Genomic DNA, 16,673 nt, shown 5'->3' with positions numbered 1-16,673 from the left:
TGTACATAAAAATAACTTTTTTTGTATAAATTATTAAAACTCTGTCCAAGAGACTGGAATTAGGAAAATGAAAGAAGTTCTTAAACATAAAAAGAATTAAGCATTATTTTACCATATAGTGGAGAAATTTCTCACCTTTAATTTTTACTATGATAAATATAAATAGATATAGCCCACATAAACAAAAGCTCTTTGGGGTTCTCCATTTTTATGAGTGCGCAGGGGTTCGGAGACCAAAGCGTTTGAGGACCATGGACGTGACGGCTTCTCCACCTACTGGAAGATTAACCACATCTCCAGCAAAGGCAAACATCGTGACTAATGACCTTGTTTCTAATTCTAAGTGCCTATATGAAAGACCATTTATTAATAAGACGAGCATTTAGTAGCTTTATCACAATGTTAATTCTTTGAAATTGTGTCTTAGTTTTTCAATTGTGGGTTAAAGGAAAAATTTTAAAAACTGATTTCATTTTATCAGAAATGACACTCATCAGAATCAGCGTTAGGATGAAGAAAAAAACCTCAGTTTTTTGAGAGCCTGTTTGAGTGCCTCACTCCTTCACATATGTTATCCCCTTTGGTTTATACCTCCTGAGCTGTAGGAAATGTCCCCACTTTGCATGTATGAAAGAGAAAGCTTAGGAAGGCTAGAAGCAACTTGTTCCAGGTCACAGAACTAGTAAATCACAGAATTAGAGCTCAGCGTGGGTTTTCTGATACCGCTTCTGACCAGTGCTCTTCACATTTACACAGCACTGCCTCTGTGATGTCACAGGAACATCGGCTCCATTTTGTCACTAAGATTTAATGTGCATTTATAAAATGAGCACATTACATGATGTCATAAAAACATTTTCTCTAAAATAAGATAAAAAGGATCTGATAAACCTACCTGGAATTCCTAATAAGAACTTAAATCTAAAACAAAATCATTATCATTGAACACTGTGGAAAAGAAAAAGATTCCTCTCAAAGTTTTCCTATTTCATTCTCTTATTTTAAAATAGGAACAACATAGTGCATTTGCTTGTTTTAGATGTTGGAAGCCCGAACACAACGGTCACATTTGTACTCTCTGGTGAACAGTTTGTTTTCTGTTTGTTTGCTTCGTGGAAAATAAGCTAGTTTGGAAACATGTCGTGTGCCTCCTTGAGAAAAGAACTCATTGGCTTTCGCAGGAACTGAGCAGTTGGGGGTGAATGCACGCCTCCTCCCTCAGGGATGCCGGTGTTAACGCGCCTGTGTGCTCTGTTGGACTAGGTGGCAGAGGAGCTGGGGCATTGCCCATCGCTGCAGCCAGCTGCATAGTTTAGGCCGCTTAGCACAGCAGAACTTGGAAACACTTAAAAATGCAAAAGGTAAACACTTTTCATTTTCTTTAAAATGTCTCTTAGCTGCAATACACATCTGTAATCTATAGAGGAAAACTAAGTGTTAAAAGTCTTTACGGATGTGACTTTATCAAGCTGAATTTTTAAATCTGTTTCTTTGAATAAAACTGCCGCATAAAATTAGCCTTTAAGCTTCTACTGATTTTAATCCTGAACTTATACACTAACTTTAAGTAATTATTTGCACAATGCTAAAAGAATGAAGCGTCTCTGGATAGTGACCGAAGGGTTTGTGTTTTATCATCAGGATGTACACTGGTGTTTACAGACCGTTCCGGGATGAGTGCGGGGGGCCATGTGATGCTGGGAACCATGGATGTGCACCATCACTGGGCGAAGGTAAGGAGAGACTTAAAGCAAAAAATCTCTGCTTTGTCTTCCACATCCCTTTGTTTCAAACTACGTTGTTATGTCAATGAACTAAAAAAAAATTAAGCATAGTTTTAGCTGTTTTCAGCTCAGATGCTTAATATCATGTAGTTGAAATACTTAGAGGATTGATTTTTATTTCATCCTGAGGAAGATTAGCTCTGAGCTAACATCTGTTGCCAATCTTCCTCTTTTTTTTCCTTGAGGAAAACTGTCCCTGAGCTAACATCTGTGCCAGTCTTCCTCCACTTTATATGTGGGCACCGCCACAGCAGGGCTGAGGAGTGATTTAGGTCCACGCTCAGGATCTAAACCCGCAAACCTGGGCTGCCAAAGCAGAGCACACCAAACATAAGCACTATGCTTCAGGGCTGGCCCCCTGACGACTGATTTTTAAGTCAGTTTTTATTTGGAAATTTTATAGTCTTTTCTGAAGCATAGCCTAAAGGCCTGCAGTCTCTTGTTTTGTTTTTTACTGATTTCCTGTGGTATAATTGCATGCAATAAACTGCACATATTTAGTATGTGTAATTTGATGAGATTTGACATATGTAAATACCCATGAAATTATTAAGTCAGGATAGTGAACACATCCATCACCCACAAAAGTAAGTCACATCCTTTGAAAACCCTCTCTTCCATCCCACCACCCCCTCCCCAAGCAACCACTGGCCTGCTTTCTGTCACTATAGACTAGTTTATATTTCTTGAATTTTATATAAGTGGAGTCACAGAGTATGTACCTTTTTTCTTTTGGAGAGGGTTCTGATTTCTTTCACTTAGCATAATTGTTTTGAGATTTATCCATGCTGTTGTATGTATCAAGAATTTATTCCTTTTTATTGCCGCATAGTAGTCCATCATATGGATAGACCACAGTTTGTTTATCCATTCACCTATTGATGGTCATTGGACTATGTCACTTTTTAGCTATTAGAAATACAGTTGCTATGAACTTTTATCTACAAATGTTTGTATGGACATTTATTATCTTTTCTCTTGGGTAAATACCTAAAAGTGGAATGGTTGGATCATATGTTAAGTATTTAAACTCTTTAAGAAACTGCCAACACTTACTATGGTCATCATTTTCATTTTAGCTGTTACAATAGGTGTGTGGTACTATCTGATTGTGGGTTTAATTTGCATTTCTCTAATGATGAATGATGGTGAGTATCTTTTCATGTGCTTATTTGCCATCCATGTATCTTCTTTGGTGAAGTATCTGTTCAAATCAAATGCTTGCTAGAAAATATTTGCAAACCACATATCTGACAAAGTCTTTGTATCTAAATATATAAGGAACTCTCAAAATTCAACAGTAAAAAAACCAGGCAATCCAAAAAGACGTGACAGACATGTCACAGAAGAGCATATACAAATGACAAATAAGCACATAAAAAGATGTTCAACATGATTAGCCATAGGAAAATGCAAATTAAAACCACAGTGAGATATCACCACACACCTATCAGAATGGCTAAAAATAAAAAATAATGACACCACCAAATGCTGGCAAGGATGCAGAAACCTGGATCACTTGTCCGTTGCTGGTGGGAATGTCTGATAGTGCAGGCACTCTGGAAGAGAGTACGGCAGTGCAAACTAAACGTGCTTACCGTACGGCCCAGAAGCTGCACTCTTGAGCATTTAGACTAGAGAAATGAAAACTTATGTTCACACAAAAACTGTACACAAATGTTCGTAATACCCAAAATCTAGAGAAAAACCTGATGTCCTTCAGTGTGGGAATGGTTGAACTGTGGCGCATCCATACAATGGAATTCTACTCAGCAGTGAGAAGCATGGATACTGATACTGCGGCAGCATAGGCAGACCGCAAGGATAACATACTGTATGATTTCATTTAGATAACATTCTTAAAACGATGAAATTATAGAAGGAACCGATGGTGGTTGCCAGGGGTTGGGGAGTGGGGGAGCAGAGGTGTCCGTGGCTATAAAAGGTTAGCACGAGGGATCCTGGTGATGGAACTGATCTGTATCTTGATGGTGATCACATCATGGGAATCTAACACACGTGATAAAATTGCATACAATTTAATAGACACAATTGAGTGTAAAACTGATGAAATCTGAATAAGGGTAGTGGGTTGTATCAGTATCAATTTCCTGGTTGTGATATTATGCTGTAGTTTTGCAAGATGTTACCATTGGAGAAACTGGGTAAAAGATGTATGAATCTACAGTTACCTCAAAATAAAAAGTTTTTAAAATGTAGTTACCATTTATACATGAATGACCCATTGAGAGAAAAATTGAAAAAGTAGGTAGTGAAATTACTTTTCACAAAGTGTTATAAGTATATTACAAATAATTTGTACAATTTTTCTACCGCCATTGCTTTTATTATAGTGGAGTTGTGGCTGCCTTTCGACTCCTCTGAAAGCTGTGTGCCGGCAGCTCTCTGTGAAAACTCTGAGTCCTCAGTGGAGCTCACAGGGCCTTCCCTGGCCTCGGCCCGCCTGCGTCTGCAGCCTCCCCTCTCCGCTCCCCCACGGGCAGACACACGCCAGCCTCACCAGACTGCTTGCTTTTGAACATGCTGTCGCTGTTCATGCTGCTGCGTGTGCACACGTTCTGTTGTCTTCCCCTGGAACATTCCCATGTGCATCTAACCTTTTCTGAATCCTGTTTATCTTTTTAGAGAGATCACAGTAGACCTCTTTAGAAACCTTTGTTTGAACTTCCCCTCTGTATCCGTTCACCAGGACATGGCACTAGTACCCTGAAATCTGGTTTTTGTCTTGTTTCCTTGCACCCTGACTGTGAGCTCCTGGCAAACAGGGACAAACTCTTATAATCTGTGTACTCCAAGTGTCCACTTTAGTCCTTAAGTACATGGTAGGCACTCAGTAATGTTTATTGCATTTAATTGAATTTAGTTGCATTAAAGTAAATTCTAAAGAAATAGACTTGGAGTTGAGATACATATACTTTATTTCTAAAACTCTTTTTTATTATACCATTTAATCATTCTACACTAATTTAAGATTGTTACCTGAATATGTAAATATTAGTACTTAGGACTTATTTTTATTTGGAACATAATTCTTTTTTTCTGTGATCTCTTCAATTCCTATCTAAAAATCCCTAAGATTTACAGTGCTTTGTTTTGAATATTCATATTTCCAACATTACATTATCTTTTTCTTATTGTTTACTTGAACTTTCCTTCTAGGAAAATAATTTTCTTGTTAAAACTTCTCAATACCATTTATTGAAGTCCTAAAATTGGGCTATTAAAGTAACATAAAACTAAATATTTCTTTCCCTTTTTTTAATACTGTAGCTTTTTGAAAGACTGCCGAGTTATTTTGACCTTCAGAGGAGGCTGGTGCTCTTAGAAGACCAAATAAGCCATCTTCTAGGGGGCATCCGAGTGGTTTATCTCGAAGAATTACAGCCAGCGTTGACGCTTGAAGAGTACTACTCTCTTCTTGACGTCTTCTATAACAGACTGTTGAAAAATAGAATACTTTTTCACCCTCGAAGTCTGCGTGGTTTACAAATGATCCTTAACAGGTAAATATCTGAAATAAAAATATCTCAATTCATTCAGTTGGATGGGTTGTGAAAGCGGATTACGTTGTTTTGTATTTCAGTTTGTGATTCTTAGGAATTAAAGAAAAATACGTCACTACTTCTGTTAGTAACACTCTTTTACACATTAGAAAAACCAACATGAGGGGATTGAAGGATTGAATCTCTAGAATTCTGTAAATATATTGCCACTTACACGGCAAAGTCAATTATAGGATTAAACTAATGTTGAACCAATAGCCAACATTTTTGGAGCACATTACTCTTTTCCAGGCACTGGGCTTGGGGCTTAAGCGCATTATCTCTTTTGCTTCCACAACCTCACCATGAAGTTGGTCGCTAGCCCCATTTTACAGACGAAGTTCTTAGAGCTGGGAAGTGTGGGGTCATCCTGATTAAGTGTATCTCTTTGGGGACAGCAAAACTTTAAGTCAATTGTGCTATATTTTTAAGGTGGATTTTCTTGATGAATTCCTTTTCTGTTAATCAGACTAATAAAATATTTTAGGGGGGTGGAGCAGGGGATGAAAGGATCGGTGACTTTTCCTTTTATGTGTGTTTCATTACAGTGACAGATATGCTCCAAGCTTGCATGAACTCGGGCATTTTAACATCCCAACCCTCTGTGATCCAGCAAACCTCCAGTGGTTTATTCTCACCAAAGCCCAACAGGCAAGAGAGAACATGAAGAGAAAAGAAGAGTGAGTACTGCTAGCCCTCTGTAATGTCTTAGCAGTCAGTCTAACCTTTAAAAGTTCAGGTATTCAGAGCTCGTAGATGTGGGACATTAAAACTGTATTAAACTTAGGAAACCAACTGATTTGTGGATATTCCATAGGTATATACTTCCCATCTTGTTCTGCCAGGGATTGGATGTGGCTGTTGTCTAGGCAGAATAACCTAAATGACATCACCACCATGTACTTCCATTTGAGGAGCAGGGCTGATTAATATAAAAGTCAACTCAGGAGCAGAATGACAGATAAGAATACCAGAAAGAAATTCTCCAGATGGAAAAGGGTGGCAACAAGGAGAAAATCAGTTACACTTGATTAACAGGAATCTTCATTGTTTAAAATTTTGGAAACTACTCTTATAAAGCAAACTCCATCTGCGTTTTTATTAAATTGAGAAGAAATTTTAAAGTAAAAAATTGTTTTAGTAGATAAGTGCTGCTGTCTCTATACTGTTTGTATCTTTGAAGGAATCACACAATAGCCAACAGTTTCCTAGGTTGTAGGCAGTAACATGCTGCTTGATAATATTTTATGTATCTACTGTGAAGAAAGGGGAGAGTATTACATTCAAAAGAGTTTGTTTTCCTAAAGCTATTGCCTAAGGAGGTTTGGTTACCAAGGGTTTATTCATTCGTTCATTCATTTAGCCATCATTTGCTATGACTGTTGTGTGCCCGAAGCTATGACAGGTGCCACTGATAGAGAGCTGAAGGCCTGCCCCCTGCCCTCCTGGAATGTGTTTCTAGCAGGAGAGGTGAGTGCTATAAATATGTCAGTGGTAGCTGGACCACAGAGTGGAGTTGAACGGGAAGAGCCAAAGCCAACGCTCTGGGAAGGAACAGGAGCATGGAAGGGAAGGCAGTGGCCGAGGAGCAGGAAGGAGGCCAAGGAGAATGAGGGGGCACGTGTCTAGGAAGGAGCACAAGGACTGGAGCCTGGTAGGTGGGCGATCGCCGAGATTGTTCAGCAGTGCGCTGGAAGGCACCACGTTACTGTCTCCTGCCTCGCTGCCTGGGCACTCGTCGGTCCCTACCAACTGCTTGTTTAAATAGCCAAGGATAGGAATAGAGAGAGAGAAAGGGCAGCAGCCATGAGAGTGGTCCTTTAACGACATAATGGGATCACTTTATGTACACAGTAGGTGAAGGGGGTTGCATCTCTTTGTTTTGCTTGTGGAATTGATGACCACTCTGTTGACCAGATCCTATCTCATGAATATCCCACCTTTGGCTGGTTGGTAGCCTTTGTGTTTGTGATGTTCCTTTACTAAATTGTCAGCCCCGCAGCCTTTCATTTTTGGGGCTGATGGGTTTGTCTGCTACACCAAGCGGCTTCTTTCTCTGTCTTCTGTAGGGCCACTTGATGCTTTGAAGTATTGCCACTAGATTTCGAGGAAGGAAAATAAAAAGAAATAACCTTGAGCTGTCTTTCTTCCTCTCCTGACTTCCTCACACCCCACCTCCAGTGCACCAAGACCTCAGCTCCACCTTCTCAGTCTGCCCCGAAGCCCACCGCTTCTCCTTTCCTTCACTGCCGCCCCTGGTCCAAGCCTCAGCCATTTGGGGATCACCTCTCTGGTCTCCAGGTTCCCACTCTGATCCCCCTCCCCAGTTGATTCCCCTCAGAGCAGCCAGAACCCCAGTCGGAGCGCTGCCCCACATGCTGGTCCTGCTGCTCCCCTGGGACCCCCCCTCGCCCGTCCTGCTCCGGCCGGTGGCCTGTTCCTTCCTCCAGCGAACTCTTCCCCTGTACCCCGGAGCGCGTCTCCCGGACAGCCTCCCTCGGCACTCAGTTGCACCTTCTGCTGGGTGCCCCAGAGCCCACTCCGGGTCAGAGCGGCCCCCGCGGCGTCCTCGCCCGCTGCCCGGCCAGCCTTCTCCCCTCTGGCCGACAGGCCCCCTCCTGTCCACTGGCTGCCCCCAGACGGAATGTAGGCTTCGTGTTTTGTCTGGTTTGTTCCCTCCACTGCCAGGCTCGGTGCCTGGCACACAGGAGCCTCAGTACATACTCCCTGACTTGCACGTGTCCCCGGAGCCCTCATCCCTGTGCTCGTCCCCAGGGAGAGGAGGACATTCGCCGCTGGGCCCTGCGGGCTGTCTTCCCGTAGTGGGCGCCGCTGCCCCCCGCCACCCTCTGTGGCCAGAGTGTCCTCCCCTCCACTGTCCCCCTCCCTCTGCCCTGGCCTCCCTACCCTGCCACGGTCACCTTCATTCTGATCACGGGGTGGCTCACGTGACCTTCTTTCCTTAGATGAAGCACCTTCTGACAGTGGCTTTCAGTCACTTTTTATCTGCGTATCTCTTTATAAAGTGGATTCTTAGGTGGAAACTCAACTTATAAAAAAGGTGAAAGCTCACAGGTGCTGTCGAAGAGGAAGGCAATGAGAGGCCACCCACGCCACGGGGCCACTGTGCCGTCTGAGCTCCCTCCGGACCCCGGGTGCCCTTCCAGAGGCCGTGACTCGTACCCCCGCCTCTTGACGTGGCCTGGCTGCCAGTAGAAAGTGTGCCCCCTGCAGAGCCCCCTCCTCTGGAGGCAGCAAGAGCCTGCTCTCAGCTCTCAGGAGGCCGCGAGTGGCCTGGGTAACCCGGGCCTAGGGGCAAACAGGCTGTCCTCGCTCCGCCACGTGTGCGAACGCCCCAGCCCTTCCCTCCCACCCGCGCCGCGCTGTGCGTTTCAGAATCGCTTAGAATTGGAAACGACAGAAATGCAGAATAATAGCAGAACGGTTAAATAATTTCAATACTTACGTACAGTGGAAACAAACATTTAAAAGCATGTTCGAGGGGCCTGCCCCCTGGCACAGCAGTTAAGTGCACACGTTGTGCTTCAGCGGCCCAGGTTGGGATCCCGGGTACAGACATAGCACCGCTTGGCAAGCCATGCTGTGGTAGGCATCCCACGTATAAAGTAGAGGAAGATGAGCATGCATGTTAGCTCAGGGCCAGTCTTCCTCAGCAAAAGGAATGTTCGACTAATCTTGACTGAATCCTTAGGTGCCTTGCAGGACCTGTAAAAGTCACTAGCAGGATACAGTGCAAACAGAGTCCCTTGTGGAGCTCACGCTCGGATGTCAAAGACACAGTGTTCAACTTTGTGTTAAAAAAATATAGACATAATTTTTGTCAAAGGAGAGAAGGGTCATTTCCCCCTAGGAAATGTCTGGCCTATTTCTTAGCAGTTGAAGGAAAGGAACAGAACTTCCCATAGCCACACCCACCATCTCATGGTATCTTGTTTGTACTGTGCCTCCCTTTTTCTTCTTTTTTTTTTTTTTTTTGAGGTATGAATATAAAAAAGCAAAGAAATTATAAAGAAAGGCAAAAAACAATTTTTTCACTTTTTTTTTTTTTTTTTTTTTTTTTTTGCTGAGGAAGATTAGCCCTGAGCTAACATCCATACCAGTCTTCCTCCACTTTGTATGTGGGTCCCTGCCACAGCATGGCTGACAAGTGGTGCAACTCTGTGCCCAGAATCCAAACCCACAAACCTGGGCCACCAAAGCAGAGAGCACTGAACTTAACCACTATGCCACAATGCTGGCCCCTGAAAACATGTTTTAAGTTAGTCTGCTGTGGACTACAGAGGCATCCAAGGAGGGAAAGGCTGTTCCACGCCGTCTTTCTTTTGGATGGGACAGCCCTGGATTGAGCCTTAGCAGAGGCTGCCTCCTCGGGACTCGAGGCTCCCCCAAGACTGCACCCAGAAGACTGCTGTGCTCTCATGATTGCAAAGGTTGTGGGCCCGGGGAACATGGGAACCCAGGAATGAGACTGGAGGCTTCTCTGAGCAGGAATGGGAATGCATGGCCCTTTCCAGAGATTCGTGTAACGTGTGTCAGTGGAGAACAGTGCTACAACTCGGCACGCAGCAAGGCTTTTCATTTCTAAGCTGGATTGGTAATATCTTGTTTTGGTTTTTTTGAGCAACTGAAAAAAGCCCTTTACAGAAAGCGTTTGTCAACCCCTGCTATCAGTTCCTGTCCAATCCTGGGGAGAGTAGACGCAGGCCCACCTGGAGGGTGCTGAGAGCCTGTCAGTCCTCACTGCCGTCCGCCTGCTTGAATCTCTAGGCAACGCTGTCTAGAGGAAGTGACCTTACAGACAAAACGGACTACATATGTATATATATGAGCAGGGGGACTCAGGACTTCCAGGCCACTGCTGCTCACTGCCGACCGGCACAGTGAACAGTTCTGTTTTTAAGTATTTTTCTAGCTTATGGCTATTTTGTGGTACTTACTCTTTTCCTCTATGGGGAGCTTGAGTGGGTAGGAAAGAGAAGGTATTTGGGTGTTTCTAACCAGTGCTGTACTTCAGTTAGACTAGCTCCAGGACCCTCACCGTGCGGGTGGCTTCACTCCCTGCTCACGTGGCCTCCCCGTGAGGTCGGAGGCCTGTGAGGACAGGAGGCCGAGTCCTCCCTCCCACCCACAATTTGGGGGATAGAGTCTGTTTACTGAAACCTCAGAGCCACGACGTTGCCACCTGAGGGTGGAAGTAGTGTAGACGCTGATTCTGCGCTGAGCTGCTGACTTGTAGCCTCTACTCGAGCCCCTGATGGGCCTGAGAGACGGTGGAGCCTCAGCGAGGGGAGGCAGCTGGGCGTCGGGGAGGAGCTCGAAGACGACCCTCCTCCTCAGGGCCTGCCCTCCTGCCGATCTCCAGAAGTCACTGCCCCCGGGTCACACCCACAGTGGCTCCTCGAGCTGGGGCTTCACACCCTTGGCTTTCTGCCTCCTTCAGTCAGCAGCGGCTGCTGGCGAGGCGGGCTAGGAGCATCTTAAACTTTGCATTAATTGTTTGTGCTCCATCACTGCTGAGAAGGTTTAACAGATACTGTTAGAGACACGGGAAGTAACAGGTACTGCCCTGTAACCGCTGGCGTGGCTTCCAAGCGTGTACTTTGGCCTCTGTGCGTACTGTTTCCATCGTTGTGAGTAGAAAGTTATAGCCCCAACATATAAAATTATAGTTACATTTTATTATGTTCCTTTGTTTGGTTATGGTTTATGGCAATGTTATTTTTATTTTCAATATAACAGGTTAAAGGTTATTGAAAATGAATTGATACAGGCTTCAACGAAGAAATTTTCTCTGGAAAAGTTTTATAAGGAGCCCAGTGTTTCTAGTATACAGATGGTGGATTGTTGTAAGAGACTTCTAGAGCAATCACTGCCTTATCTACAAGGGCTGCACCTCTGCGTGTCACATTTTTACTCCGTTATGCAAGATGGGGACCTTTGTATTCCTTGGAATTGGAAGAATGGAGAAGCCGTCAAGTAACAGAAATCTGTATTTTTTTAAAGAGATAAGAAAGGAACTGTTAAATTAAACTTATTTAAATTCACAATTTGATATAACAGTATTATTTATATATTACAAGAACAAAGTTTCTAACTGCTGCTTTAAAAGTACACATTTTGTAAAACATTAATTTCTGCTAGGAAACTTATTTTAAAAAGGTTTTATCTCCCAGTCTTACGGTGTTTCTCATCTGATGGGCAAGACTAGGTGGAAAGATGTCAGAATGAAAGGACGTTTTGTGGCGGTGTGTGAGTGAGGGCTTCTGCAGAGTGAGCTACTCTGTGTGAGCGAGCGTTGCTCAGCGTGCACGGGCGCGCTCAGTGTGGCTCTGAAGGACGGAACTCGCCGTGCGACAGGCAGCTCTATGGTGACATCTCGTGTATCAATACACAGATTTTGCAGCCAGTATGAACAGGTGATGTCCAAAGCAGATGATTGATGGGAAGCAAAAATTAGATAACCAAATTTCGCCTCAGAGAGAGAATAGGAGGCAAAAAAGCAATGGAATGAGTACGCAGCACTGATGCCGTCATAGCCGTCTGACACCAGCTTGTCAAAACGTCTTCAGTGCCAGGGAGTTTATCTTTAAATCAACCCATAAGTTTTGCTACCCATTAAAATACTGCGACTGGCTGGTAGCATGAAACCAATGGGCAGTGTTTTTTAATCATTTAACAAGGTAACTCATTTGGTTTTGTGGACAAACACTATCCAGGAAAATCCTTGCTTGTGTCCCAAAGAACTCCCGCGAGTGGGGTCAAGTGTAAAATGGTTCAGACAATTCAGGATTTGTCACCGCTCTCAACCCAGGTCTTCGTGTCCCTGCCAGTGTTTGCAACCCTGGTTACAGCCCCTCTGAGCCGCCCTCGTCCATAGTGTGGGGTCTCCCTGAAGCCGCAGCCCAGCCCGGCCCCAAGGGGCACGGTGTGCCCGCCCTGTAGACACAGGGCTTCTGTCTCACAGACATTTCCTTTAGGATAATATTTTTAACCAGACCCACAGCCTCTTTGGCTTGTTTCTCAAGAAGATGAGGTGAATCCTAGTTTGGGACTCCATTTTTGTGGCTCTTACTGCTAAAGAAATGAGAAGGATTTTTCCACAGTGCACTGGAAAGGAATGAGATGTTGAAAACCATTCTGGAAGCATGTTGTAAATTCATCTCAAACATTGGTTATTCAAACTCTTTAAATTCAAGTGTGTGTTTAAAAGAAATATTGATTGTAATTATTATGGTTTCTGCATATCATCCCTTTTAACTTATGCCTAACAGCTGGACCTAAATTTTTCTTTCTAATGTAATGTTGTTGCCTATAAAGATTTTCCAGCCAAATGATGGGTGTGAAAAATTCCTTAAAGGTTATGTAAGAAAATGTATTGGAAAAATAGGTTTGGATTATGCCGTTTCTAAAATGAACTAACATAGAATCCTCAGTAATATATTTTGAATTAGACTTTGTCTCAGAACTAATTGTTACAGAATAAATAATACATTAATCAGATCATTGTTTTTCTTCTTATTCAGTTATCAGTAGTTTTACAACTATTGCAACGTAATAGGAAACTACAAGAAATTGGTGACCTGTAGGCATTGTGACTTCCTCTCCCAATCTGGCATTACAGGGAAAATTGTGTCCCCCCACTGAGAACTGGCACAGGATCAGGCCCCTCTAACTACAAAGCTTTGGTCAGAAACGGCCTCCAAAGGGACCTGAGCTCCAGACCCAGGCAGAGCTCTCCCGAGGGAGAACCAGGCCCTGAGCTCGCTGGGGGGCTACGCGTCTCTGCCCAGGCTGTCGGGTCAGGGAGGCCTCTGTCTAAAGACACGTCTGTCCACAGGACAGGTCTCGGCAGGCCCTACTCCCTCTTTTCTCAAAGGCCTCCACCTCCAGGCAGCCGCCCTGAGCTAATGAGAGGGTGGTGAGCCTGGAGGAGTGGCCAGGTGGAGCACGGGAGCTCAGGGCCGCCTCAGGGGCCAGCTCACCTTGGGAACCTCCAAGGACTGTGTGCACATCCCAGACAGAGGCCTCTGAAGTGAACCCTTCCAGCTCAGGCCACTATCCCAGCATCCTGGTGTCCCCACATCCCCTGTACTAACTCAGCCTCTCCGGCTGCCCTGGAGGGATCTGTCCATGCTTTCCTGGAGCGAGCCAATCAGATCAAATGAGTCCTGTGGAGACTATTGGGCCTCAAGGCTTTTGGGCTCTTCTGCAGGGGCCCCTGGTCCTGGCAGCCTTCCACCACAGGCTCCACAGCTGGGAACTCCAGCTCCCCGGAGGCCAGCACCCAGACCCAGGGTGGAGGAGCCACAGATGCATTGGGTGAGGCCTGGCAGCTGGCTGACCAAAGTGTGTCCCTGTTCCAAGACGGCCTCCGACCTGTGCTACTCGCCGCAGACCCCGACCTTGGGGCCTCTGACATGGCAGGGTCCCCACAGGTGCCTGTCCTATGGGCAAGAATTGGCACAAGCCCCAGGGGACCTTGCTAAGACTCCCAGTTGCTCCCTGTGCTGGGTGGCCCTGGGCAAGGCCTACTCCTCACTTGGCCTCAGTCTCCCCAACTGTAAAAGGAGGCACCAGGGCCAGTTCTGGAGGTTCTTCCCAGCCTGAGTGAGTCTGTCCCGGAAGCCAGGGTCCTCCCTTGGATGGTCCTCTGCCACCAGCACAGGCGCCCCTCGCTCCTTAGCAGTTGGGGGAGGAGGAGGTGGAGCAGCCAGCGGCCAGACAGCTCAGACCTGGGTCAGTGCTGGGGGACCCTCTCTTCCCCCGACACCCCTGCTCCTGCACCCTCGTTCTCCTGACCACTCAAAACCCTTCCCTCCTGGGGACTTTCCGGTTATGGAGTATCTCAGGGATTTTTTTCCCCTACACTGACAAATGTTGCACATGGGGAAACTGAGGCCCAAAATAAGAAGGAGACTTTCCGAAGGCCCTTCTGCCTGCTGCAGACATTAGAACCCAGGTGTCCCGGGGGCTGTGAAGGGTCTGAGGACACAAGAGCACCCTCAGCTCTGGGCGAGCGCACGGCCAGGTCAGCGCCAGGAGTAGGCGGGACTACGAGTCAAGATCACATGGGCCCTTGGAGCAGCACTGCCCCACGGGGGCAGGGGACATGGAAGGGACAGACAGCAACCTTGGGTGGTCAGGCATGTCAGTCCTGGCCATGGTGGTGCGAATGGGTCCGACTTTGCCCCTGTAGGACTGTTATGCAGATTGGGGGGGGGCGGCGAGGGGGGTCTTCTCCTCCTGAGCGACGCCTGGCAGTGGCCTCAACCCTGACCCCCTCCAGCGAAACTGCTGAGGCTGCCCTCCTCCCCATTCCAGCCAGGCCGGAATGTTGGGACGCCACAGGTGCCTACTAGCGTCATTCTTGGAAGGAGGTTTGCACACATCTGCCCCAAAGACGATCACGGCAGCTCGTTTGGGAGAGGCTGGCTCAGCACAGGGCGTGGTGGGCTCTGGAGGACACGGGCAGATTTAACCCTCTTCAGAATCCGTGGCAGGTGGTCAGTGTTTCATTTTCATTTTCTCTGTCACTACCACAGGTACTGGCATTAGACCTGGGCTGGTGTCGGCACACGTGAGCCAGAGATGCCCAGGTCAGCAGGACGAACAGAGAGGCCTGGGAAAAGCAGTGTGATCGAGAGGCAGGGACAATACAGGCTATGGAGACACCAGCCCTGGTGCTTCACTTTTATCCACACCCAAAACAGAATTTTTAAACTTTGGAGTAAAATCTTTCCTGAGAGAGTCCTCTTCCTTTCTTATTAGTCACTCAACAAACAGGAGGCACCTAACTGTGTGCAAGTCTTGTCATAGGCACTGGGGACACAGCAGGAGCCAAGCAGGAAAGGTGCTACCTTGGAGGAGCTGACATTGCAGTCCCTGTCATGTAGCTTTCCCTTGGTGTGTTAGTTTCCTGTGGCTGACATAAGTTACAAATTGGATGGCTTCAAACAACAGAAATGTATTCCCTCTCAGTTCTGGAGACCTGAAGTCCAAAATCAAGGTGTCAGTGAGTCCACACTCCCTCCAGAGGCTTCAGGCGACATTCCTTTCTTTGCCTCTTCCAGGTTCTGGCGGCTGCCAGTGTTCCTTGGCTTGTGGCCGCATCACTCCAGTTGCTGCCTCTACAGTCACCGGGCCGCCTCCTCTTCTCCAGGTCCTCTGTGTGTCTGTCTCGAAGCTCTCCCTGCCTCTCTCTTAGAAGGAGGCATGTGACTGCATGTAGGGCCCCCGGGATCCAGGATGAGCTCCTCCTCTCAAGATCATAACTTACATACCTTGCAATAGAAGGTCATATTCGCAGGTTCCAGGGATCAGGACATGAATGTATCCTTTGGGGCCACCATTCAACTCCCTGCATTGGTGATGGGATCACCATTACAAATCTGCTCTGTTTTAGTCTGCCCTTGAATGACTCCCCCCTCCCCAGGGGCATCATCCATGTCCACCGGAGACCCTGGCAGGGTGCACAATTTCTCTTCCTACCTGAGCATTATTTCACATCCCCTCACACCCCCAAAGTTTGAGTTTCCTGTGATTCCAGCCTCCACTTAACCTGCCCACTTTGAGCATTCGGTTGCTTCCAGCCTCTCACTTCTAATTCACCTGCAGTGACATTTTCCGGGCACAGTGCTTCTCTTCGCTCCTTGGGCGGCTGGTTCCCAGGGTGAGCATGTTGCAGGCCTTCCGTGCCAGTCGCCCATTTATTGCCGCTCAGCTCCCAACCCACCCCGATACATGCTCTGCAATAATGACCAGAATTCCTCCAAGCTTCTCTCCTTTAGAACGGACAGGAGGACAAGCTTTCTCAGTAGAGGGCGCCAGAGGGACACTGCAGGAGGAACGGGCCCTCCTGACTCTGGAGGCTGCGTGATTGGTGGGTCAGAAGGTGTGATGGCATCCAGTGGACACCCACCCCAGCCATGGACCCAGACACATGGCCCTGGCTGGGCCTGGTGTCCCTCTCGACACACTGTGAGCACCTGCCCACACTGGTGCCCCCACTTCCTCTGCTTGTCCACAGGCCTGGCCGTCAGCTGACCTGCGTGCACCCCATTCATGCCCCCGAGGGTTGCTCCCCACTTACCCGCTGCCTGGAGAGCTGTGGCTCAGGCCACCCAGCCGACGCCTCTGCCATCCAGTGGGCACAACCATACCTCTTCCTGAAGAGGGGGCACCCTTCCTGGCCTTTCCTTCCTTGAGGGCTGTCCGTCAGCCTTAGGGTACCATGCAGAGTTTTATTACATCGTATTCTTTTCTTCAAGTTTACCGATTTTTCTATTAAACTTCTCCTGTTTAAATG

General features: G+C 46.6%; 1 protein-coding gene across 9 annotated transcripts in view; it reads left to right on the top strand.

Moving 5' to 3' along the window:
- Positions 1-12,868, top strand: part of TCAIM (T cell activation inhibitor, mitochondrial) — a 44,622-nt gene extending 31,754 nt beyond the window's left edge. For 8 of the 9 annotated variants that reach the window (XM_008527982.2, XM_008527979.2, XM_008527986.2 and 5 more), the window contains 5 exons: positions 1,264-1,361; positions 1,642-1,733; positions 5,076-5,308; positions 5,896-6,027; positions 11,108-12,868. In XM_008527982.2, the coding sequence (XP_008526204.2) occupies positions 1,264-1,361; positions 1,642-1,733; positions 5,076-5,308; positions 5,896-6,027; positions 11,108-11,348 (796 nt within the window). In that variant the 3' untranslated portion in view covers positions 11,349-12,868. Of the gene's footprint in view, positions 1-1,263; positions 1,362-1,641; positions 1,734-5,075; positions 5,309-5,895; positions 6,028-6,710; positions 6,818-11,107 lie in introns of all 9 variants that reach the window. The other variant, XR_011527482.1, reaches the window with a different exon arrangement.
- The last annotated feature ends 3,805 nt before the right edge of the window (positions 12,869-16,673 follow it).

The sequence above is a fragment of the Equus przewalskii genome, chromosome 15, assembly GCF_037783145.1.
Source record: "Equus przewalskii isolate Varuska chromosome 15, EquPr2, whole genome shotgun sequence".
Taxonomy (NCBI): Eukaryota; Metazoa; Chordata; class Mammalia; order Perissodactyla; family Equidae; genus Equus; species Equus przewalskii.
Note: the sequence above shows the minus strand (reverse complement) of the source record. Positions and strands in the feature narration are given on the sequence as shown.